At 37.7% G+C, this 24,866-nt stretch overlaps 3 protein-coding genes across 3 annotated transcripts; 1 reads left to right on the top strand and 2 right to left on the bottom strand.

Moving 5' to 3' along the window:
• Nucleotides 1–4,379: 4,379 nt before the first annotated feature.
• On the bottom strand, nucleotides 4,380–5,648 carry LOC6048007. The gene is made up of 4 exons (XM_038264252.1): nucleotides 5,464–5,648; nucleotides 5,249–5,400; nucleotides 5,083–5,190; nucleotides 4,380–4,985 (listed from the first exon to the last, which is right to left on the bottom strand). The coding sequence occupies exons 1-4, from the start codon at nucleotides 5,608–5,610 to the stop codon at nucleotides 4,814–4,816; spliced, it is 579 nt and encodes a 192-aa protein (XP_038120180.1). The 5' UTR covers nucleotides 5,611–5,648; the 3' UTR covers nucleotides 4,380–4,813.
• Nucleotides 5,649–9,468: 3,820 nt separating this feature from the next.
• LOC6048010 lies at nucleotides 9,469–13,613 on the bottom strand. Its single transcript, XM_001864949.2, has 5 exons — nucleotides 13,272–13,613; nucleotides 12,720–13,188; nucleotides 10,124–10,306; nucleotides 9,777–9,890; nucleotides 9,469–9,720 (listed from the first exon to the last, which is right to left on the bottom strand). Exons 1-5 carry the CDS (start codon nucleotides 13,492–13,494, stop codon nucleotides 9,585–9,587), a joined length of 1,125 nt encoding a protein of 374 aa, XP_001864984.2. The 5' UTR covers nucleotides 13,495–13,613; the 3' UTR covers nucleotides 9,469–9,584.
• A 10,385-nt stretch (nucleotides 13,614–23,998) lies between these two features.
• LOC6048011 lies at nucleotides 23,999–24,866 on the top strand. The gene is made up of 3 exons (XM_038260868.1): nucleotides 23,999–24,163; nucleotides 24,239–24,630; nucleotides 24,686–24,866. The coding sequence occupies exons 1-3, from the start codon at nucleotides 24,014–24,016 to the stop codon at nucleotides 24,864–24,866; spliced, it is 723 nt and encodes a 240-aa protein (XP_038116796.1). The 5' UTR covers nucleotides 23,999–24,013.

The raw sequence follows: 24,866 nt of genomic DNA, 5'->3' as shown, positions 1-24,866 counted from the left end.
TTTAAAAAAATATTGACCAAAGCAAAAGCCAAAAATAACAATCCATTGACACGACAACAATTTTATTCTGAAACATGGGAAGAGTTGAGTGTCACGAAAGGCCGCCATCATCTAACTAGTACCATACTAATGTAAATCACCCGAAGTCAACTCGATCCGTCCGAGTGGTAAAGCCCAGTCATTTGAGTTGTCTGCACGCAACGGGGACCAACAATTCAGGCAGCTGTTTTGGGAAAGCCAGTTGTGTGTCAGCAAAAAAGAAATCACTTTCAAATGCCAAAATCGATTGTCGTCAATGGGCTAGGTGTGATGTGCGTGTGTGCGCGCTGATTTCAGGTGGGTGGGAGAAAGTGGTCTCTTTCTCACGAATAGAAAGTTTGAGAAAGTCTTTCCAATATTTAAGACAGCTTGACAAGGATTTATTTGGAGTTGGGTGGGGTGAGGCCAAAAGCGCTGTAAAGTGGAGGAGAACAGATTGAATCGCGTTTAGACACAAGCACAAAACGGTGTGACACGACGAGAGGGGCCAATTCACTCGGAATTTATGAATTGTACAATCTGTTGTTCGTCATAAATAATTCAGCACGCCGCGCGTACCGTCAAATGAATTAGAAGTGAAATGTTGTTCGACTATGCTACTTTTCACGGCGATTTTTTTTATTTTTTATTGTTTGTGTTTCTTCGTATTGGTATCTGTGCAAAATTGTGTCCTTCCAAGAATTTAATCAATTGAATTGAAAATTTTAAACGGCATTTGGAAATACGCTTAACTGTAGCAAAAGTCCATATTTTGGGCACCGTAATGGACAGCTCTGTTGATAAAACGTCTTTTTTATTTTAAAAATAAATTTGACTAAAAATTTCATAATTATTGTTATTAAATTAAGAAGAAAATTTCAAACAAGTTTCAATATTCAACATCGAACTAATATTGTCCAAAATATCACAAGTTAAAAATTGAGAATTAATTAAGTGACACTGAGCAAAACTCATTTTAACTTAAATAGGGGAAGGTGGGGCAAGACGACCGTATGGGGCAAGAGGAACAATCGCTCGTACGGTCGTAATTTTTACAGTTTTGATTATTTCCAGTATGAGGAATTGTTGCTAGCAATGCAATTAGCTGATTCTACTACCACATAACCGCCAAAACGACGTAAATGGCTCGGGGCATAAGATTTAATGAAGTTTTTTTTCAAAACCTTTGTTTTGTTATAATATTTGGAAAGTACAAAATAAGGCTTAGGGTTCATTTAAAGCTCATTTTATCAAAATGTTAATTTTCCTAGATCAGTAGTGTCACTACCAATGCCTTGCATCTATTATAAAGTATGATTTAACTTTTAATTATTCTTGTAGAGAGCTTTTAAAAATCTTGTCCAGATGGGGCAAGTGTACCCTATGGATTTTTAATATTAGGAAAAAATACGAAACATTTTTTATTGGGAAATCAATACATAAAAGTACTTAAAAACTGATGAACAATTGTTAAAAAAAATTGTCCATACAAATTATAGTGATATTATGAAATTTTACTTTTTATCATCAAAGTAATAATTATTTTTCGTAAAAAACGACCAAATTATTAGTAAAATATTATTGTTTAATCTAAAAATCAGAGATAACAGTTCAATTGTTAGCAAATTAACATGTTGTTTCCTGCATTGTTCCTCTTGCCCCAACGGGTTGTTCGTCTTGCCCTACTAGTTGAGTAGAACGTACGTAAAATCAAAAAATTTAAAATCATTTTTTCACATTGAAAAACAAGATTTTTTAAAAACTTGTTCTATCAAAGTCTTGGACCTGGAATAAGATGATTATAAAAAATCCGACAGATTTTTTACGTTTTTAATGGGTTATAACGAGCATTCCCTTAGCTTGTTACACTTGCCCTACTTTCCCCTAAACTTTATCTTAAAAACCAGTCGATCAGCGATTTAAAAAAAAAGAAAATTTTAATCTTTAGATGTTTTTATCTAGAAAACTGAGTTATTGCCAAAACATAAATTGAATTATTTTCTGTTGCGAATTATATTTGGCATCTGCAAATAAATTCTGAATTCAATATTATCGGAAAATCATAATTTTAACATGCCATTTTGTATGACCACAATGCCAAATTGGACCACAGTGCCAAGTTGTATGAAGTTCAGTTGGGACTATTTATAAAGCACGTGAACACTTTTTTCGAAATCTCAGATTCCCCCTCCCCCTCGTGAACAATTGTCCTTACAAAAAAAATCATGTTTGTATGGAGTGTGGACAATCGCAAGCTCTTGGTGTCTACGTGGTTTATGGATGGCCTTTTTTTTTAAAAAAAAAATGCAACATTCAAACCACAAACAAAATTTACGAATGTATTTCTCATTCTTAATTTCTTTTTTGAATTATTTATTGCCTTTAGAGTAGGGTTAAATTTATTGACTTTTAAAAGGATTAAAAACGGGTTGTTTTCTTGTTGGGTAATTCTCCGCCAATTCACACAGAAGTTACCCCGACCCCTCTTCGATTTGCGTGAAACATTGTCAGAAGGGTTAACTTTTGTCCCTGATCACGAAACCGATTTTCGTTTTTTGAAACCTCGTGATGGACGAGCGGTACGACCCCTTTCATTTTCGAGCCTGCGAAAAAAGATGTGTTTTTCAATAATTTGCAGCCATTTGATGAGATAGAAATTTGGTGTCAAAGGGACTTTAATGTAAAATTGGACGCCCGATTTTATGGCGTACTCAGAATTCGTAAAACGTTTTTTTTCTATCGAAAAAAACACTGAAAAAAATTCTAAACTCTGCCGTTTTCCGTTACTCAACTGTAAAAATTTTTGGATGACTTGTTTTTATGGGAAATTTTATGTACTTTTCGAATCTACATTGACCCAGAAGGGTAATTTTTTCATTTAGAACAAAAATTTTCATTTTTAAATTTCGTGTTTTTTCTAACTTTGCTGGGCTATTTTTTTAGAGTGTAACAATGTTTTACAAAATTGTAGAGCAGACAATTACAAAAAAATGACATATAAACATAAAGGGTTTGCTTACAAACATCACGAGTTATCGCGGTATTACGAAAAAAAAAGTTTTGAAAAAGTTGGTCGTCGTTGATCATGGCCGTTCATCGTCACCCGCGACAGACACGGACGACGAAACAAAGAGAAATGCAAAAAGTAACTTTTTCATTTTTTTTTGTAAAATCGCGATAACTTGTGACGTTTATAAGCAAACCCCTTATGTTTCTGTAACAATATTTTTGTTATTGTCTGTTTTACAATTTTGTAGAACATTGTTACACTCTAAAAAATAACCCTGCAAAGTTTAAATAAACACGAAATTGTAAAATGAAAAATTTTGTTCTAAATGAAAAAATGACCCTTCTGGGTCAACGTAGATTCGAATTTCCCATAAAATGACATTTTTTTACTGTCAAGTAACAGAAAATGGCAGAGTTTTAAAACTTTTTAATTGTTTGTTTTTCGATGAAAAATACGTTTTTCCGGAATTCTGAGTACGCCATCAAATCGGGCGTCCAAATTTACATGAAAGTTCTTTTTACACCAAATTTATATCTCATCACCGTTTCAGGCTGCAAATTATTGAAAAACACCTCTTTTTTCGTATGTTAAAAAATTGAAGGGGTCGTACCGCCCCTCCGTCACACGGTTTCAAAAAACGGACCTCGGATTCAGGGACAAAAGTTACTCCTTAGGACAAAGTATCTGAGCTGATTTCTGATTCGAACAAACTTTCTTGTGTTGCACTTTCCACGAAACCATTTCAATCGAACGCAGATTGATGGCGGTTTCATTTTCAATTTAATTAAATGAAATTCAGGATTATTTACATCATAATGTAAACATTTCTATTCCCTTACACTGAAATAAAAAAGTACCGAATTCTTAAATTCTATGAATTTCACCTCCTTTCCTTATTTAGTAATCCAAAAAACCCAATCACTAATAAAAGAAAGGAAGCAAATTTCCTAGAATTCATTAATTTGGCACTTTTTTTATTTCAGTGTACGAAACATGCATGCAAATTGCTATCGAGATGTTGAAAGTGCAACAAAATGAAGTTAAACATTCTGTGAAGCTTCTTAGATGATTACTATGACATCTGCGAATAATAAAATAATAAATCTGAAAAAAAAAATCAAAATTATCTTGGAACATTTCAAATTTGAACGTAGATTTAGAACCAGCGGGTGAAATTTAAATAGAAACACATTTAAGATCTTAATAACGAAATCAAATAAAATGTATGTTGAGAATGTTAAAATTTTCTTTTCATTTTTTATTGTATGGATTTTTACGGTATGTTCTCATTTTATTTCTTAAGACTTAGAATAAAGATGCACTTTATTCTCTAAAATAAATAAACAAAAAAAAAACTTCTCTATCACAGTGTTAACCTAACCTCACTTGCAATCTAAGACAGGCGCTGGCGTCATCAACGTTATCGATACTAATCGGATGCTCTCCAGTCAGTGGCACAGCAATTACGGGGATGGCCAAAGTGGATTGCAATCCGGGTGCGCTTCCTTCTTGAATTATCGACAAGCTGTTGCTGCTGCTACTGCCGACAACCAACCTCCTACACACAATTCCTGACTGCCTGACAGTTATAACTGATGGATCCCATCGCCCATCTCTACCAGCATCGCGAAAGTGATATTTGCTATCGGAACAATCCCCGGAACCCCGGAACGGCAACGGTGCGCTGAAGACGGTGTAAATAGAGTAAATTGATAGATGATACTGTTGATGATGTGGCGGGGCGTCGTTTAAGGATGTTGCTGGCTGAGAAGTGATTTTCGACTCTCATCGCGCGCCAACGTGGTTGTCTTCGACGGGAACCTCCAGCTGGGAGATTGGGCAGTGCCGGTCTAGCTCCTCGCAGTCGCCAGATTTAAGGTACGGAAAGTACGACTCATCGCCCTCGGGTAAACTGTTGGAACCGGTGGAACTAGCGTCAGTGGCAGCTGCGGAATGGCTGGATACACAACATACATTGTTAAATCAACAAAAGGATAAGAGATTTATTAGCACGGAGACCGCAAGACTGCAAGAAATTGACGAAAGCAACTTACGTGAAGATTTTCCTGAACAGTTTGAACAGCATTCCACTTTCGGGGGTCACGACTTTGGACAGCTCGCAGAATGCTCGCAAGATGCAAGCTCTGCCATCGAAGCCATGACTGCAAATTGAAAATAATCAGCAAATTGTCACAAGTTATGAAAATCGAATCTACTCACTTTTCTAGCAATTCACCAAGCGATTGATGCAGGTCACGCTTGGCAATCTTTAGTCCCGGTGGATTGTTGAACTCGACGTTCCAACGGTATCCGATGCCCTGGGCCCACACGTTGGTCGAGTCAACCATTCGATCCTTGATGTTTGCACGAGCCTGGAAACAAATACCTGAATCTTCAAAACATCTCCTCCACAAATGGCGCTCATTTCAACTCACAAATCCTCTTGAATAATCACGGAAAATAATGTACCGCTTTCGGCGTGCCAACACCTTCGTCGAATTTCCAGAACCAAACTCAACATTCAACTCGGCTAGCACCAAAGTCACGTGCACCAGCACCACCAAAAAAGTAAACCACTTCATTTTGGACGGATCGGGTCCGACGTTGGTTGGTCGGTCAAGTTTACCTCAACGCACTGGAAGCCGACCAGGGCCGAGGACAACTCTTTATGAGGTCGTTGTTTGCGCATCCCATTGACGGTGCACCGTGAAGCGGACACTTTCACTGCTGCTCCGCCAAGTCGAACTCGACCGGAACGATCGGCTTCAACTGAGGTGAAATTCGAGGACGTGGGGGGCAACGCACTTTCGAAGTTGACTCGGCCAGCAATCAGGTGGAAAGGGTGTTTTTTGAGCTAATCAAAGCGAACTTAAATCGTTTTTAAAAGGGCAATTCTCTACCAATTCACACGAAATCGGAAAAGTAGGGGGAGAGGGAGTAATATGCACCCCCGGGGCAAAATGCACCCCTTGCTTTTCTCAGTATTTGGAAGATTTTTCTGGGAAAAAAACATAGAAATTGGAAGCTTAACATTGTAAAACCATGCTGGAAAAATTTTAGCGTCGTAGTATAAAAAAAAGCTTAAGTTATTTGCAAAACATTAAAATATTGTGTTTTCATCAAATTTTAATTAAACTTTCATTATGATGTTTTGACAATATAAAAAGCATTTATTGTTATTGTAAGTTTTGAGGTATATTGTTTTTGCCATAATTTTCTTTATTCAGTAAGATGACTCCAAAAACATCAAAAAATGCATTTTTAATCAATTTTTTTGCAAAAAGCGTGGTCGGGGCAAAATGCACCGCTGTGAAGCTCCTTTGTCAAAACAGCGGTGTTATCTGGTGGTGACTAGGGAAAACTGCTTTTACCCGGTGCGTTTGGCCCCATGTTGTGGTGCATTTTGCCCCGCATGGTTGTTTGAAATGAATCAAAAATGTATTTAGAAATTTGACATTTTCGAACAATTTTGAGATTTTTAAAGACTTTTTGTATATGATTGACGAAGAACAATACATGTTTTAAAGCATTGAACAAAATTCTTCCACAGTAATGCTGTAATTGTTGAGAAATCACAGTTTTTCCGTAGGGGGTGCATATTACCTCCTCTCCCCCTACTTTTTGCGTTTCTCTTTGTTTCGTCGTCCGTGTCTGTCGCGGGTGACGATGAACGGCAATGATCGACGACGACCAACTTTTTCAAAACTTGTTTTTCGTAAAATCTCGATAATGATGATTAGAAGCAAACCCTTTTATGATTATATATCAAAATTATTCCCATATTGTTTTGGTAACCGAGAAATGATATTTATTAAATTTTAATCGAACTATTTCGGTGATAATTGACACTAATTTGAGAAGAAAGGTGATTAAATTTTAGGTGGATAGGTCGACTAAGAATCATAGAAGAAGATATAAAGGACAGAAAACTAAGTCTTCTAAAATTTGTGTCAGTTTTCACCGAAATAGTCCGATTAAAATTTAATTAACAGAAATTTTTTTGAAATTTTCTCCTCCACAACTTTTTAGAAAATTTTTACACTCTAAAAAATAACCCAGTAAAGTTTGAAAAAACACGAAATTTTAAATATAAAAAAATTAAATTCGAAAGGTACATTAAATTTTCCTTAAAATGACATGTTCAAAAAAAATGACAGACAAGTAACGGAAAATGAGAGAATTTTTGAAATTTTGTTTTTTTTAAATGAAAAATACGTTTTTTCGGAATTCTCAGTACGCCACTAAATTGGGTGTCTAATTTTACATAAAAGACCCTTTGATACCAAATTTCTATCTTATCACCGTTTCAGGCTGCAAATTATTGAAAAACACCTCTTTTTTCGCATGTTCAAAAATGAAAGGGGGCTCCTCCGTCACGAGATATCAAAAGACGGACCTCGGATTCGTGATCAGGGACAAAAGTTACCCTTTAGAACAAAGTTTCACGCAAATCGAAGAGGGGTCGGGGACACTGCTGTGTGAGTTGGCGGAGAATTATCGTAAACCGGTGTGACATTGATAGGATTTCAATTTATTTTTAGAATATTTTCCAACTGTTAAGGTTTTTCTCAAGATTATTATTTTTAAAACATGTGCTGCGGTTGGCCAAACAAGGTCCATACACTATTTTAGAAAAAAAGTTTTTTCAATAGTGTTTAAAAAAAATAGTTGCGTTGAAAACTCTTATTTTAAATTCCGGAGTGACTTTTATTGTTGTAGTTTTTCTTGTTAAATTCAGATTTAGGACGTTAAAATTTATTTTTTAAGCCAAAACTTATGTTTATACACCCAACTGGCAGTCGCATGATTGTGATGCATGGCGGCATGAAAGTATATCGGAATCTGCATGAAATCTGTCCTCATGCATTTTTTGCGATATAGGAGTATGACATTTTTGCCCGTTACCGACAATTATCGACATTACCGACGGCTTTTTGATTGTATTTCACAAAAAAAAAACACTTAGCAGAACGAGGATTGAATCACCAACTTCTTGGTTATTGATCCGACACGCTACCACCGCGCCATGGACGCTTGATGAAAAGTGAGTGAAAGAGCACCAAGATATGCTTCTCTTTGGAGTGTTGCTCGGGGACGGGCCAGCTTTATATGTGTTGGTGAGAACTGCAGATCGCTGAAATTTTTACACGCGGGCAAAAATGATTTACGGGCTTGCTGCAAAAAATGTTATAAAATATGACATTTTCTGCAGCAAATCCAATGTTGCAGATTTTGAGATATATTTTTCCTTTGGGTGTATTTCGTTTAGTATGATTATAAGCTTTATAACAAAATACATATAAATGTTTAGTAAAATTGTTAAAAACTCAAAATTTTGCCTAGAATTCATTAAAACTAATTTTGTTTATAAAATTATCGATTCATATTGAAATACGAAGCACAAATGAAAAAAATCATGAAATTAATTCTACTTAGATGCCTATTCCGTTTTCCGATTTGAAATCATGTTCATTGAAAAATCATGACACTTTGAGAATATTAAAAGAATTCTATTCATTAACATTTTGTTAATTAAAGTTAACTGATGATTTAAACTTGTCCACATTTTATGAACATTTCTTTTAGAAGTACTTTGAACACTTCTCTACTATGGCCAGTATGATTCCATACAATTACCTAGCAAAGGGGTGACTTTTACGTGAAGTTTTTCGATTCAGTCATCTTTGAAAAGAGCTGAAAGGGCTGCAAAACTTTTTTTTGCCGATAAAAAAATTTTAGGCTTGAATTCAGAAAATTTCACAAAAGATACATTTCTTTACATTGAAACTTTCAAGATATCGTCACTTGAAAATGAGGGCTTATGGTGACACTTATAAGGGCTTTGATAGGTATCTTTCCAGGTCGGCCATTTGGCGGCCATGTTTGTTTTAGAAAAAACTGATAATGATTTTCTTTGTGTTGTTTTCATTTCAATTTACTATTTTTGAACCCTGAATTTAGAATCATCATGGACAGTCATTTCTCAAAAATGAATGACACCATCTACGACCTTAAGACTCATTTTTACACTAAATTTTAACGTTACAGCCTTTACAGCAACCTGCAGTTGAATCAATAAAGAAAATTTAAAGAAATGTTTTCAGAATTTTTGGAAAGGGGCGTCTTTTTAGATAATCAGATTCACATCCCTATTTAGAATGACTTGTAAGGATAAAGTAATATTGCAAAATGCCTTTTTTTTCCGACAGTTTACTTGGGAAGCATAGTGATTTACTCAGCTGTATGTTGGTTTCCTTAGATCAACATTCAAAAGTTCATGGGAAATGATTGAAAAATTGGAATTAAAAAAAAAACACTTTTATGAAAGCAATATTTCTGATGTATCGATGTCGTTCCGCCTTTTGGATTTTATGTTTTTTATTTTCTCCAAATGGCATGTGGCTCGCAGGTTTTCTTTCAAAAATAAAAAAGGTCAATTATACAAACGTTCTTCCTATTTATTACACATATAAAATCCACTTGTTTTTAAAAATATTTGGCACCAATAACTGACAGCCGACCGGCGACTGCGCCCGGCCAAAGCCGTCAAAAACCGCTAGAAGATGAAGTTGTCCGACCAAATGCTGTCCGCGCAGAACGAGTACCGCTCGGCGCAGTCGCCCACGTGGGTATGGGCCTCGTCGTACCTGCGGTGAACGTGATGCTCTGGGGTCTCGTGCGTGCTGGGCAAACTACCAGGGATTGGAGTTATTAAACGAAACAGATTTTGGAAACATGCCTCACTTACCTAAAAACGGCCTTCAATATTTCTCGTAGAAAGGATTCCGGCTCGTTGGCGTCCCTTCGTTGGCCACTTTCACACAGGGCCCGAAGTACACAATGGTGGCCATGTTTGCCCTGACTAAAAATAAATACTCAGTATAAGCGGTATACGCACTTCGCAAGGAACCGGTCAAGAAAAAAATCAAATGGACAGCAGCGGCAGCGCAAGCAAGTCAGAGAGGGTGAAGAAAAGCCCCAAGAAATCGCTCCCTCCCCTTTGTTCTGCTGTTCATAAAGCTGTTTCTTGACCCCTTTCCTTCCGATCAGCGTACTAGCCTATAACAATCAACGCAGGATTTTGCACAAACTTACGCTTCCAGGAACTTCTCAATCTTCTGGTACAGATCGTGCCGCGTCGAACGGTGATGGTTCAGGAAGAACTTGTCCTCCGGGTGGGTGTGTGCGTCGATGCTGCGCTTGCCAAACACCGGATAGAACCGCCGCCGGCCGAACTGGAAGTTGGGCGGATGGTTCCGCACCCAGGTTTGAAGGTATCTGATGAATAGTAATTATATTGTTCAATTACAGTGCATTCAGTGATTCAAAATCGTTAGAACCTCATCATTTCCAATCAACTATTCCAACTTGTAGAGAATTCAAAATATGTGGGAGGACGGTAAGGGAGAAGAAAAGTACAATGTTCTAGAATTATGTACGGATTTGACTAAAACTCGTCATACAAAAACATTTTTTTTTAAATGCTCGCAAAATCAAATTAGGTACATTTTATTTGTTTAGAAAAATCGTATTTTTTCTAAATACGCCAATTGTTTAGTAAATCAATTTGTTACTCCCGTTACGCATTTAATTGACCCTGGATTTTTTCTGGAATTTTTATTATTTTATGTTTTTATTTTGATGAAACTTTGTCCATGAATTCCCTTTTCCAAAAAAAGCTATTTTACAAATATACTCGAATATATTTAAATATAATATTCAAAAATTTGTATCTTGAGAAGGGATTTTCTAAACGATTTGGTGTCTTCGACAAATTTAAAGTGATTTTTTTTATTTCAATTAAAATAAAATAAATGAATTCCTAAAATTGGTATTTTTTTAATTCTGATAAGCCTGGAACTATTGGTTCGATTAGTGAAAAGTGAAAGTTTAATAAAATTTTCTACTCTTTTCTATAGTTATAACAGAGCAGTAACTGCAACCCAAGGACCAATCTTCAATGTCTCTTAGACAATTTTATAGCAAATTTTCTGAACTTAACAAAAATTGGAAATGGTCACTCATGGTCACTATTTTTAAAAATCGAAAAACTTCAAATATTTCGCTAAAATCAAACTTTCGGTGGCTATATCTTGAAAACGGAGCCCTTAATCAAAAAATCTGTAAAGTACTTTTTGATTGCAAATTCATTAAAAAATAATGTCAAACTTGTTTTTGCATGAAGCTTTGATTTTTTTCAAAAAATCACTATTTTTTCAAATATTTATAACTCGGCGGCAGATTTTTTGACCATGTTTCCCGATGGCTCAAATGTTGTGGATTTTGTCCCCTAAAACATATCAAAAAATCTCGAAAATCCAAAAATACGTATTTTGGGAAATTGAGTTAAATTGAGATAAAAAGTTGATAAAAAATCTGCATTTTTTTCCGTGTACCTATTTTTTCTCAAAAGTCCTCAACAAAACCTACAACTTTGCCGAAGACACCAAATTGATCAGAAAATTCAGTTAAAAGTTACAGCTGTTTGAAAATTTATGTACCATTTTTGTATGGACAGCAGCCAAAATTGTATGGAGACTTATATGGGTGAACCAATGACGCAAAATTTGGTCATAGGGAAGGCCCCCACATAGTTTGAGTCGATTCAAAAAATACAAAAAATAAAAATGGTCGAAATCGGCCGATTTCGTAGAGAGTTGCTCAAAAGCATTTTATAATGGAGTAATTCTCGCTGAAAGTGGACCACTATTTACACAAGGTGCTCAAAAATCAAAAGCAATGTACTTTTCCAATAGCCCCCACCAAGTTATGAAAGAAACCATGTTTGGTTGGTTGAATTTGTCCTCACCTCGGCGCCACGAAGCTAAAACATTTTTTTTAATTGGTAATTTTTTGACTTAGGCGCGTCTACAAAATTGCTAATAACTTTGCAAAACTTCAACGAACCCTTGATGTTTAGGGGTGTTTCGGAAAGGAAATGAGCAGAGCTTTCGAATGCATTTGTCAGAAAAATACCGTTCCATACATTTTTTAGCCATAAAACAACAATGTATTTTTAAAAGTCATTTTTGAAGGCCGGCGCCCCGCTTTATCGAAAAACTGACAAATCCATTCGAAAGCTGAGACGATTTCACATAAAGGACCAATAAATCTAAGGTGTATGTTCCTCCTATTTTTTTAATCTTATTTTGATTCTGAGAGCGCAGCGCTCCGTTCGTATTTCGGGCGCCCAAAATGTTGCATTAGCTTGCCCCAATTTAAGGTTTTGTCAAACAATATAGGTGCTCACTTTTTAAATGAAACAAACATTTATGAGTAACTTTGCAAGGGAGCGTCCATATTCGAAGCAACTCTTATGGAAATTTAAATAACAAGCCATAGTCTGAACATTTGAATGCAAAAAGGTTTTTAAAATGCATTTCACACTAGTTCAGTTGTTTTGCCATCATTAGTTTCAAAAAAATGTGAGATTTGACAGAAACAAAAATTTCAATGAAAAAAAGTTTTAATTTAAAATTGTACCAGCCTAAGTGGAAATAAAATCGAGCAAATTATTACAGCTTTTTGATGTTGATCACACAGCAAATGTGTTTCATTGCTTATTATGCTAACAAAAGAGTTCATACACTTCCAAAGCTTTATTGGCTCAGATTGATTTCAACGACACACAAATGTTTCAATTCTGCAACTCATGTAATTGTCAACTACAAACCGTAACTCAAGCGCATACCTGTTCACGACGTTGCTCCAATCGTTTCTGGTCCAGTTGTAGGGTGACAAAAAATTGGGCGGCATTTTTCCAAAGTCTGGCCCACCGGTGGCGGTATTCGGTGGCCACGTAGGACCACTGCTACTCGTGTAGTAATTAACTCGATTGGACAGACCTGGCTGTTGGTAATAGCTCAACATGTTTTTCGTCCCCGTCGATCCGACCGGGTACGCTCCGGGACTGTTGGCGGTGTAGTAGTACGAGTGTTTGTTGTCCATGTCAAAGTGACTCTTGGTGGAGTTGGTATCAATCAGGATGGTCCCAGTGACGTTTTCGTCCCTTCGACGTCCTAACGCTAACGTGGGATCATTTTGGAGCATCTTGAAGATCTCTAGCAGGGAAATGCTGGGCAGTTGCCACGCCAACGCACACGTGACACCCACCGTGAACAGCAGAGTGCTGCCGATGATCGGGATGGTTTGATCGTACACTGGAGAGAACGGAATGGATTAGAATTGGTTCACAGATGAGCAACGCCTTCATGATTTCACTGGTATATTCCCAAGTACTAACCAACTTGAAAGGAACTTCCTTCCGGAAACTGTAGGAAACGTCTTTTTCGGGAAAGAACTACACTTTTGCTTCCTCCTCCATCGTCCGGAACTCCCGTGGAGTCTTCTTGGTTCACTACACTTTGCACTCCTTGATCAAGTTCTTCCGCTGCCCTAAGTTCAATCCAATGTCCAATTGCGATCAACGCAATGCAATAGACACACGTACTCGATAGATTCTTCATGGTTATTTTAATTGAAACTACTTAAAATTATTGTACTAAAAATTAAGCTTAACTAACAAAGGTCTACGAAAACGCCGCAACCATTCCTAAAAGGTTCTAACTGTTGTAACTCTGGCGAGATTTGCTCGCAGACTGCCACCAGGCCCTACGGTAAAGTAAAATTTTCTGGAGCATTTGACGTGAAAATGTCCAAAGCAAACATAGCGTTCCCGGTTTTGGTCTGCGGTCTGGAGTGGCTCTGTAAATTTCCAGCTAAAGCCTGTATTGGGCATGGAGTTGCTGCTGCGTAAACTAGGTGGGAGCCACATTAGCACACTGTGAAATCTAGAACGGCTCGTGGAGAAATAAAAAAAAACGCAGCAACGTTGAACGTGATGCTGAATTTGGGTTACTCGAAGATCAGCTTGGAGTTCAAAACATCACGTTGAGTGAATGAATTATAAATAGGGGAATCATGTGCCTTTCCAGTCAAAGCTGTCCCAAGCAGCATCGCGCAACATGCTAAAAACGTCGAAGTCCAATTAAGTTGCAACAAAGGAGCTACAATGTTTCAATTTGCGAAAATGTAACATCGAAACATAGCTCTTCATGAAATAGTTACCATTATCTGCTGTGGCAACTATTTGATTTTGTTTATTTTTGCAACGTTTCGGTGACATTATTGTACCAATGTTGAAACAAAACAAAACATTTCTTCATGTTGAGCGACGAATGTTGTGAATTAGTTGCAGCAATGTTTCCTTGATAACGACATGAACGCAACTTCAGTGAAAAAATAGGAATTTGCTGCAGTTCGTTCTTTTGCTGCACGCATCGAAACAAATAAAAACAAATCACAATGGAAATAAATGCTGAAAGGAATGAGGTTTAATGCGCTTAAACAAATTGAATAGTACAAAAAATTCCGTCCAAAAGGCAGTTGGATATAAAGTCGGCACTCTGCACACAAACGGGAAGCGTATTTAGGTGTCCCGAGCCGCCTACCCGTAGCCACTGAGCTTCCCACCGGTGGACAGCTTTGCCCATCAGTTTTGCAGACGAGACTCTTTCCCGGTTCCGACCTGGGCACCAGGAGGTGGCCCACCACCAAACACAACATCCTCCGTGGGTGCGGGAGAGCCGAAATCAGCGTCGGGCTGACAGTACACGCGCCCGGTTCCTCGCCCCACTTGCTTTTTACAAGGAGGAGGGGAACCACGCACCAAGAACCATCCGCCATCGAGAAGTTTTATTCTCAGATGCAAATAACATACCTAATACACACAGTTCTTTTCAAGGACTCGTTAAATATTGTTATCACTCGCTAAAATATTCATCAATTACGAGAATATTTTGCCTTCCTCACTGAGGTAAGGCTATAATCCTGCTCTAAAAATGAACTTCGTATAAAAACGTCGTAGACCCACCTTCATGTATACATATCGACTCAGAATCGAAAACTGAACAAATGTCTGTGTGTATGTGTGTGTGTATGTGTGTGTGTATGTGTGTGTGTATGTGTGTGTGTATGTATGTATGTGACCAACAAACTAGCTCATGTTTCTCGGCACTGGCTGAACCGATTTGACCCGAACTTGTTGCATTCGACTTGGCTTAGGGTCCCATAGATCGAGTTTTATACAGATTGAAGTTTCGATAAGTAGTTCAAAAGTTATGTATAAAAATGTGTTTTCACATATATTTGGATCTCACTTAACTGTATGTAAACTATGTCCGGGTCCATCATCCGACCCATCGTTGGTTAGGTTATCAAAAGAACTTTTCAACGAGTCCAAAACATTGAAGATCTGGCAACCCTGTCTCGAGATATGGCCACTTAAGTGATATTGATGTACTTTTTTGAAGCCGGATCTCACTTAAATGTATGTAAACTATGTCCGGGTCCATCATCCGACCCATCGTTGGATAGATTATCAAAAGACCTTTCCAACGAGTCCAAAACATTGAAGATCTGGCAACCCTGTCTCGAGATATGGCCTCTTAAGTGATATTGATGTACTTTTTTGAAGCCGGATCTCACTTAAATGTATGTAAACAAGTCCGGATCCACCATCCGACCCATTGTTGGTTAGGTTATCAAAAAACCTTTCCAACGAGTCCAAAATATTGAAGATCTGGCAACCCTGTCTCGAGATATGGCCACTTAAGTGATATTGATGTACTTTTTTGAAGCCGGATCTCACTTAAATGTATGTAAACTATGTCCGGGTCCATCATCCGATCCATTTTTGGTTAGATTATCAAAAGACCTTTCCAACGAGTCCAAAACATTGAAGATCTGGCAACCCTGTCTCGAGATATGGCCACTTAAGTGATATTGATGTACTTTTTTGAAGCCGGATCTCACTTAAATGTATGTAAACTATGTCCGGGTCCATCATCCGACCCATCGTTGGTTAGATTATCAAAAGACCTTTCCAACGAGTCCAAAACATTGAAGATCTGGCAGCCCTGTGTCGAGATATGGCCACTTAAGTGATATTGATGTACTTTTTTGAAGCCGGATCTCACTTAAATGTATGTAAACTATGTCCGGATCCACCATCCGACCCATTGTTGGTTAGGTTATCAAAAGACCTTTCCAACGAGTCCAAAACATTGAAGATCTGGCAGCCCTGTCTCGAGATATGGCCACTTAAGTGATATTGATGTACTTTTTTGAAGCCGGATCTCACTTAAATGTATGTAAACTATGTCCGGGTCCATCATCCGACTCATCGTTGGTTAGATTATCAAAAGACCTTTCCAACGAGTCCAAAACATTGAAGATCTGGCAGCCCTGTCTCGAGATATGGCCACTTAAGTGATATTGATGTACTTTTTTGAAGCCGGATCTCACTTAAATGTATGTAAACTATGTCCGGGTCCATCATCCGACCCATCGTTGGTTAGGTTATCAAAAGAACTTTCCAACGAGTCCAAAACATTGAAGATCTGGCAACCCTGTCTCGAGATATGGCCACTTAAGTGATATTGATGTACTTTTTTGAAGCCGTATCTCACTTAAATGTATGTAAACTATGTCCGGGTCCATAATCCGACCCATCGTTGGATAGATTATCAAAAGACCTTTCCAACGAGTCTAAAACATTGAAGATCTGGCAACCCTGTCTCGAGATATGGCCACTTAAGTGATATTGATGTACTTTTTTGAAGCCGGATCTCACTTAAATGTATGTAAACAATGTCTGGATCCATCATCCGACCCATCGTTGGTTAGATAATTGAAAGGCCTTTCCAATGAGTCTAAGACATTGAAGATCTGGCAACCCTGTCTCGAGTTATGACCACTTAAGTGATATTTATGTACTTTTTTGAAGCCGGATCTCACTTCAATGTATGTAAACTATGTACGGATCCACTATCCGACCCATTGTTGGTTAGGTTATCAAAAGACCTTTCCAACGAGTCCAAAACATTGAAGATCTGGCAACCCTGTCTCGAGACATGGCCACTTAAGTGATATCGATGTACTTTTTGGAAGCCGGATATAAAAATAGATGAAACTTCTGTACAGCCATTGTTGTGAGGAAGGCTCCAACCACATAGGTGGATTAAGTTAGTTTTTTCGTTTGACAGTTCTCCAGACAAAGAAAATGTTTGCAAATGTTATGTTTCCATTATGTTACCACGACGTTACACAAATTGGGATGTTCGATATGCATGTTCAACTTTGTTGCTACATATCTAAAACGTTGCTGCAACAGAAGTGAAATGTGGCAATTTGCTCAGAAAGAGATAAGCAGGGACGTACTAAGGGCGAATGATTCAGAAAGCTTTTCACATTTATTTATTTTATTTAATAGGTTAATAATGATTATCGGTGGGAATAAAAGAGGACTCGCAAAACAAAACGCAACAACAAAATTTAAGTTTTAAGGAAGAAAGGGTTTAGCCTTAAATGAAGTAATATTTTGTCGAACATAAAAATAACATAATAAAAATCATAGAACTTCGAAGTTTGGCATCATGTTTTTCGATACATTATGAAAAAGGCTATGGATTATAAATTTTATTTAAAGTGTGTTGCCTCTCACTCAGTCAGCCTGGGTTCGATCCCAAACGGTCCCGGTGGCATTTTTCGAGACGAGATTAATCTGATCACGCCTTCCGTCGGACGGGAACGAAAATGTTGGCCCCGGTCTAACCTAGATGTGAGGTCGTTAGTTCAATCCAGGTGTAGGAGTCGTCTCCCTGGATCCTGTCTCGGTGGAGTCGCTGGTAGGCAGTTGGACTCACAATCCAAAGGTCGTCAGTTCGAATCCCGGGGTGGATGAAAGCTTTTTGCGGTACTGTGCATCGAAAATTAACAAAAATTCAGATGACTTTTGAATAAAATCAAACATCCTAAAAACTATTCTAAACGCAGAAGAAATAATTTTCAACATATTTCAGCTGATTGCACTTAAATTTCCATTGAAATTTTTAAGTTTTCTTGAAAAAAAAAATCTTTTTGCCCCCTGATTTTTCGGGCCGATTTTGAAGGGAGTGGTGACACAAACTTTTGAAAATATTTGTACCATCCTTATTATACAGCCAATCTTCGCCAAACAGGAAGTCTTCAAATCAAAAGTGCTCCGATTGGCTCAAATTTGGAGTGGGGGTTCTTTGGCCCAAATAATTCTCGAATTAGTTTTCAAAAAGCCGTAAGAGCCAATGGTAAACAAAACCTTTTTTTCCTCGGTATTCGACCTACTTACGAAAAACCAATTTCAAAAATGCTTAAGATTGTTCATCTACACGTCTTTCAAGTGCCCCAAACTAAAAATAAATGAAATTTTGCTCTGATTTGAAGAAAAACGAATATTAGTGTCGGAGGTGGCGGTGGCTCTTACGGCTTTTTGAAAACTCACCCCAGAATTAGACCTGTATTTTTTGTACGGTGATTAGGGTAATTCTATCCAAAATAGGGGTTTCCAAAAAAATACGTTTTTCGTTGATTTTCGCAAAAACCACATTTTTCAAAAAGTCATATCTCCGGAACGGCTGGAAAAAAAGGTTTTTAGTTGTGCTTTTAAAGATAAATAAATGGAGGTCCTAGCTAGCTGAATATTTGAAAAGGTCCTATGAAAATTTTATTTGCCGATTCCAAGGTCTCGAGACCAAAAATCCCATGTCTGAAAATATTTTTCCCTAATTTCTTGTAATATTTTACATAACATATCTACAAATTGCGAATATCTATTACCACGATTCGCAAAAATGGGAAAATTACGAAAACGAGTAGTTTTGGTTGCGTATTTCAATAACGAAAGTTTTGGTTTCCAAAAATGTATAGGTATAGTCGCGTTTAAAAAAAATGTGGTCATTGCGAAAATCGACGGAAAACGCAATGTTTTGGACCACCCTATTTTGGATAGAATTACCCTAATCACCGTACAAAAAATACAAGTCTAATTATTTGGGCCAAAGAACCCCCACTCCAAATGTGAGCCAAATCGGAGCTTTTTGATTTGGAGACTTCCAGTTTGACGTGGAATGGCTGTATATATAAGTTCCTGGCAACAATATCTAAGGAACATTTATTAGAGAGAAGTTGACCAAATTGGGCACTATTTTGATGACATTCAGTTAACTTCTCCCCATACAGTAAATTTTTGAGTAGAAATCATGCCTTAGAGACCGCCACGACATGTGAGTTGTAGTGCAAATGGTCTTGGTGTGGCAGTAAACCTCGTTGCTATGTAAAGAATATTTAATCAATAAACACCGAAGCTTTATTAACTTAACTTATCTTAACTCTCGTTCACAACAATCTTTATAATTACTTGTTTGGGTATTTGCATGGGTACAAACATGAAAATGTTTAGTAGACTTCAAATTTCTGATTTTTGTTAAGAGCAAAATGAATTAAATGGGATGCAAATTGGAATTTTGTCTTGATTCCTTGATTATTAAAATTATTCAAACAACAATTTTCATACAGCTTATTTTATTAAAGATTCCTGAATACACCCCTGTGCGTACACAGCGCCATGATGGTCGATTGGAAAAAATATTTTTACAGTCAATTTTCAGCTATTTTAACCCAATTTGTATAATTTTTTGATACAAAATTGACATTCTGCGTAGCTAGTATTAAAGCCCAGAAAATTTTCAGAAATATTAGCCAGCTTTTAAAAATTTGATACAAAATTTGCTCCAAAAAGATAACAAATTTTAAAAATATTAAGGGCGCATGAAAAAATCACGAGTAGAATGCAATTTTACTCGGTAAACTTGAAATGGCCAAAGAAATACACCTTCTATACCATTAAGAAAAACAATTTTGTTTTTTGTCGACGAAAAATGCGACTGGTTTATTTTTCCAGACTTATCCATTTTTGTTTTGTAGCGAAACCAAAGCGGAAACATATTTATTGAGAAATTAATTAGAAGTTTGTTGCGCTTGAAATCATGTTGGGTACACGTTTGATTTCAAGCAACCAAAATTTCACCATAATGGTAACATATTTCCAACATATTTGTTACATTGTTGCAACACCATCAATTTCTCCTACTAATATTAGCATCGCATAGGAAACATTGCCGCAACACGTTCACAACTATCTGGCTATTGTTGCCAATCGCGTTGTTGTCGTGCGCTTTTTTTTGTCACCAGGAGTGTTGCGTACATGTTGCCTGAGCAATATTGGATTGTTTTGAATAAGTTGCAAATAAGGCTTGGCGACAATAAATGCTGCTTGGGGTCCAAATGATGATCGTTCCGGAATCGATTAGTTGGATGGACAAGAGAAACAGTAACAATGTAACCAAACATTGAGATCATTGCGATTTAAACATAAAATTCAGTTTAAATTTTACCTTCCAATTACAAGTCAGTTGAGCAACAAGAAGCATTGGTAAATATTTGCTTCTCCTATTTATTTTGAGTTCCTTCAACTTCAAAATTCTGCCAACATAAAAAAAAATCGTTTGTTTGGCTTTGACAAATTTACTGTCAGAAGAATACGTTAACGAAAAATGTGTAAACATACATCTTGTTATTTGTAATTGTAAACATGTTCCACATAACTTGAGGTAAAATTACGTCATAAAAGAGGTTTTATTAAACCATTAAATAATTCAGCGGTTGATGGCCAATTCCAAAATAAGACGGTGTACATTTACACTATTTTCAGTAATAACTTGATGATCACAATCCACAAGTCTCCTCTTGTCCTGGTTAAATTGATAAAATTGCAATTTATTTTTTACATATTATCAAAACGGTTAGACATTTTTCAAGATATATTTTTTTGAAATTTGTACTGAGGTACAATGTACAATGTCCATGTTTTTTTTCTTAAAAGCTTTTTTTTCAGTGGTGCTTTAAAACAGTGTTTCATTAATAAATGTCATTCAATAAAAACTGAACTGTCTTTTACAGTCCAAAACACATTTCTTACGAATATCGCCCAAATTTACTAAAAAGCTTGTATTACTGAATATGCCTTTCAATCTAAAGATATTTTAGAAATCAAATTCAATAACCTTTCTGGTTTTGGCGAGCAGTCTTGTCGAAAAAGATAAACAGATTTTTTCTCTACTTCACCGACGTTTCGGCTTTTATTTTTGAGGTCTTCTTCAGGGGTTTATAGTTTTCTGTTTCTTGTAAAAAAAATATTATAAACCCCTGAAAAAGGCCTCAAAAATAAAAGCCGGAACGTCGGTGAAGTAGTGAAAAAATCTGTTTATCTTTTTCGACAAGACTGCTCGCCAAAACCAGAAAGATTCAAAATAATGAGTCGTTGCGAATCCGGATCAAATTCAAAAACAATTCCTTGGCGATAAATCACTAATTTCATTGGTTTCAATAGCACAGTTAACAACTATGAAAACTTTTCAAAATTTGTTGAAAACTTGGATGAAAATATTTCTCTATCAAGATCAGTTTAGTTCCACACCATTCATTTTTTTTAAATTAGTATTTTACATTTTGTAAAAGAATACTTTCTCAACACTACAGAGCTTGAAAACAGTCTCTGAAACAACTTTTGACAACTTATTAAAAACCTGCACCAAAAAATTCCGATTCAAGAGAATCGTTACCTCAAAGTTAATTGAGAGCTCAGTGCCACGTTAAAAAAAATAGTTCATTCGTTAATTAATACAATAAATCTCCAACAAGTATCATGCATCGACATCTGACCACTCCTTAGTCACCAAGCTGTGATGGCCGAGGCAGTTAAGTCATTGGGTCGGTATGTCCAAGGTCTGTGGTTCGTTTTCCGTAGTCAACACTTTTGTTTTTAAGTTTTGACGAATGAACTTTTTTTGCAAATGAACCTCGAGGGAATAATTCTCTCGTCCATCTCGAGCTATGTTCTCTGCGTCCGTAAATGGTACCATTATTCTCTCGTCTCGAGGCCATTATTCTCTCGGACTAGTGCTGCCCAGTTTTGGGTGTAGTAAAAAAACGACTATCTTTGAATTTAAGGAAAAAGTTCATTGCATAATACGATGATTTCAGTGGTTCTGTTCTTTTTATGTTACACTAATTTGAAATCAAATGAAAAATAAAATAAAGTAATAAATCTTTGAAAACATCTATGCAACCTGAAAAATTTAAAAAAAAAAGTCGGAATTAATTTTTGAGAAAACACATCTTGAAGCATTAAGAACACACTTTTTGAAACCTGTTCTCAGAAATTTTAATGATAATAATTGTCAAGACCGATTGCCGCGCCCGGTGATTTAGTTGTAAGCGTGGTTGCCTTTCACCCAGTTGGCCTGGGTTCGATCCCAGGCAGTCCCGGTGGCATTTTTCGAGACAAGATTTGCCTGATCACGCCTTCCGTTGGGCGGGGAAGTAAATGTTGTCCAACCTAAAGGTCAGGTCGTTAGCTCAGTCCAGGTCATGTCCAGGCAGTAGGACTCGAAATCCAAAGGTCGTCAGTTCGAAACCCGGGGTAGATGGAAGCTTAGGTGTAAAAAGAGGTTTGCAATTGCCTCGACAATCAAGCCATCGGACACCATGTTTCGAGTAGCATTCTTGCAATCGAGAACGCCAAGGCAATGATGTTAGGTGAACAAATTTTTTTATTTATTATTTGTCAAGACCATTTGACCTTGCGTTCGACGGGTCATCTGGAGCGAATCGGGCTACAGTCTGAATAGGGTCAGCGTGTTTTAAATCACTTGAAAGCGTGAAGTTTGGAAATCGAAGCACAAACTGTTCTATCCGGAAACAATACAAAAATCCAAATATTGTGCTGTAACAAGGCTGAAACAGTTATCCCATTTCACCCCATGTGTCCCGATCGCGGATGATTCTGGGTTCGATTCCCATCTGCGGTCCCGGCCTTGGTTGTTAGGCCGTTAAGTCATTCCAGGTGTAGGAGTTGTCTCCATGCCATAAGTACAAACAACACACCAAACCAAGCCTACTCCGGTGGAATCGCTGGCGGTGGTTGGACTCGCAATCCGAAGGTCGTCAGTTCAAACACTGGGGTGGAAGGTTCCTTGGAGTAGAAAGAGGTTTGGGTACTCTCGCCATTCAAGCCTTCGGACTCCTAGGTTCGAGCAGAAACTTGCAATAGAGACCACAAAAGACCCGGGGGTCCTTAATGTGGATGGTTTGATTGTCCCGATTCGCTCCAGATGACGTAATACATTTTGAAAATTTTATACTGCCTTACAAAAATGTAGTCGCAGTAGGCCAATTTTTAACAAGTTATTTTGGAGTCGGATTTGGAATCGGTAAAGTGTGGTCTTTTGGGGAGCAAGAGTCGGAGTAATCAAAACTCCCGAAATTGGGTTTTTTTTTCATTATTCATCAAATTTTTAGAAGCCGGGTCGTCAGAGTCGTTTTAAATTCTACCAGACTCCGTAGCCCTGAATTGCTACTACAGATAAATTAATCAGAGTGAAAAAAAAATAACGAAATAAACACATAAAATTACTCAAAATGAAGGTAGAAAACACAAAGCAAGGAAAGTTTGACGTTAAAAATCACGATTCCGATATAAACATTGGAAGTAAAGGGTCGAACACTTTCCCTAGGTAGCAAAAGCATGTTTGCGAAAGAATTTACACATTTCATAAAGCAGCACCTAACTAAGAAAAGGGCTTGTCAACTTCGATTTGCACGTGCCTATAGTTAGTTCAACTTCTGTCATCAACCATGAAATGTTGGCGATTGCTGTTTTGGATGATTGCGGCCAATTCGGTTGCACCAAGTTCAACCTCAAACTCAACCGTTCTAATCCCAGATGATCATCGACAGGAACGATCCCTTCTGTTTCCGTTCTTCTCGATGATGCAGGTAATTCACTTGGCTTGACGTCATCCGAAATTCCGCGGTGAAATTTAAACGATGTTTGTTCAACCATTTAGCGTTGCTCGTTTCTGAGGATCGCCGAAATATTTTAGAAATCGAAATCATCAGTGCATCAAGTGGGAGAGAGTGTATTGTGGGTTTTTTCCGTAACGTTCGACTTGATCTCGTTAGCACGTCTTCGTCGAAGGTATGAATTTGGTATCCCAAAAACGCTCGCGGGCGCCTCTGGATATCTCAGTTTGTTGAACACCTCCAAAGATGCGTTTTCTGTTGAATATTACCGGTACCGTTATCCTGCTATGTTTGACCATCAGTTTCACAGATGGGTCAACCTTTAACGAAAGTAGTTCACGTGGCGTTGAAGAGGGACGGGGAGGGCTCGTTTTTCCTACCTTGTCGATTATGCAGGTTTACCTTCGGGACCAGTGAAAGTTACTACTCTAGCGGACATTTAGCAACTTAGACGCTCCCTTCTTCTTCCAGTTTTCGCTTTGCACGAGTTCGGGAACGCCCCTCTTCAAAACCAAGAAGTACCCGTTCCGTCGTCTGGGTCTTAACCTTGGCTTCCAGGTGAACTACGCGCTGCCGTACCGGCTGATGGACTTTTACAAACCGCCGACCTGGGCCCGCGCCATGGTGGACATCGTCAAGGGACGGTTCATGCCGACGGAGGTCGTAACGGCGAGGGCCTTCCGGCGGCGTCGCTCGAACCGGCACCTTTCGGCCGGGGACATCTACAAGGCGGTCGACGAAACGCTGCAAATGGCGGGCTACGAGCAGGATTGTCTGCTCAAGAGTGTCTGCGAGTTGGCTCACAGTCCGCTGCACAACGTTCAGGAGGATCTGTACGCGGAAATATTGCAGTTTATTCTAACGTGAGTCAAGCTGAAATTCAGAAATCATCATGATTTAAACACCTTCAAATTTCAGACCATCGGAGCATCAGGGATTCGATACAGGGGAACGCAAAATGCGCATCAGATACGAAATGGCGGAAAAGTTGGGAAGAGAGGGTGCAGATTGTGATTTGCTGTACACGAAGTGCAGCAAATCGTTTCTAAGTGATATCACAAACTTTGTTGATGAAAGTACAGATCACGTTATATTCTGA

This window comes from Culex quinquefasciatus, chromosome 3 (genome assembly GCF_015732765.1).
Source record: "Culex quinquefasciatus strain JHB chromosome 3, VPISU_Cqui_1.0_pri_paternal, whole genome shotgun sequence".
NCBI classification, from domain to species: domain Eukaryota; kingdom Metazoa; phylum Arthropoda; class Insecta; order Diptera; family Culicidae; genus Culex; species Culex quinquefasciatus.
The sequence above is the reverse complement of the archived record's forward strand: the minus strand, read 5'-3'. Positions and strand labels throughout refer to the sequence as shown.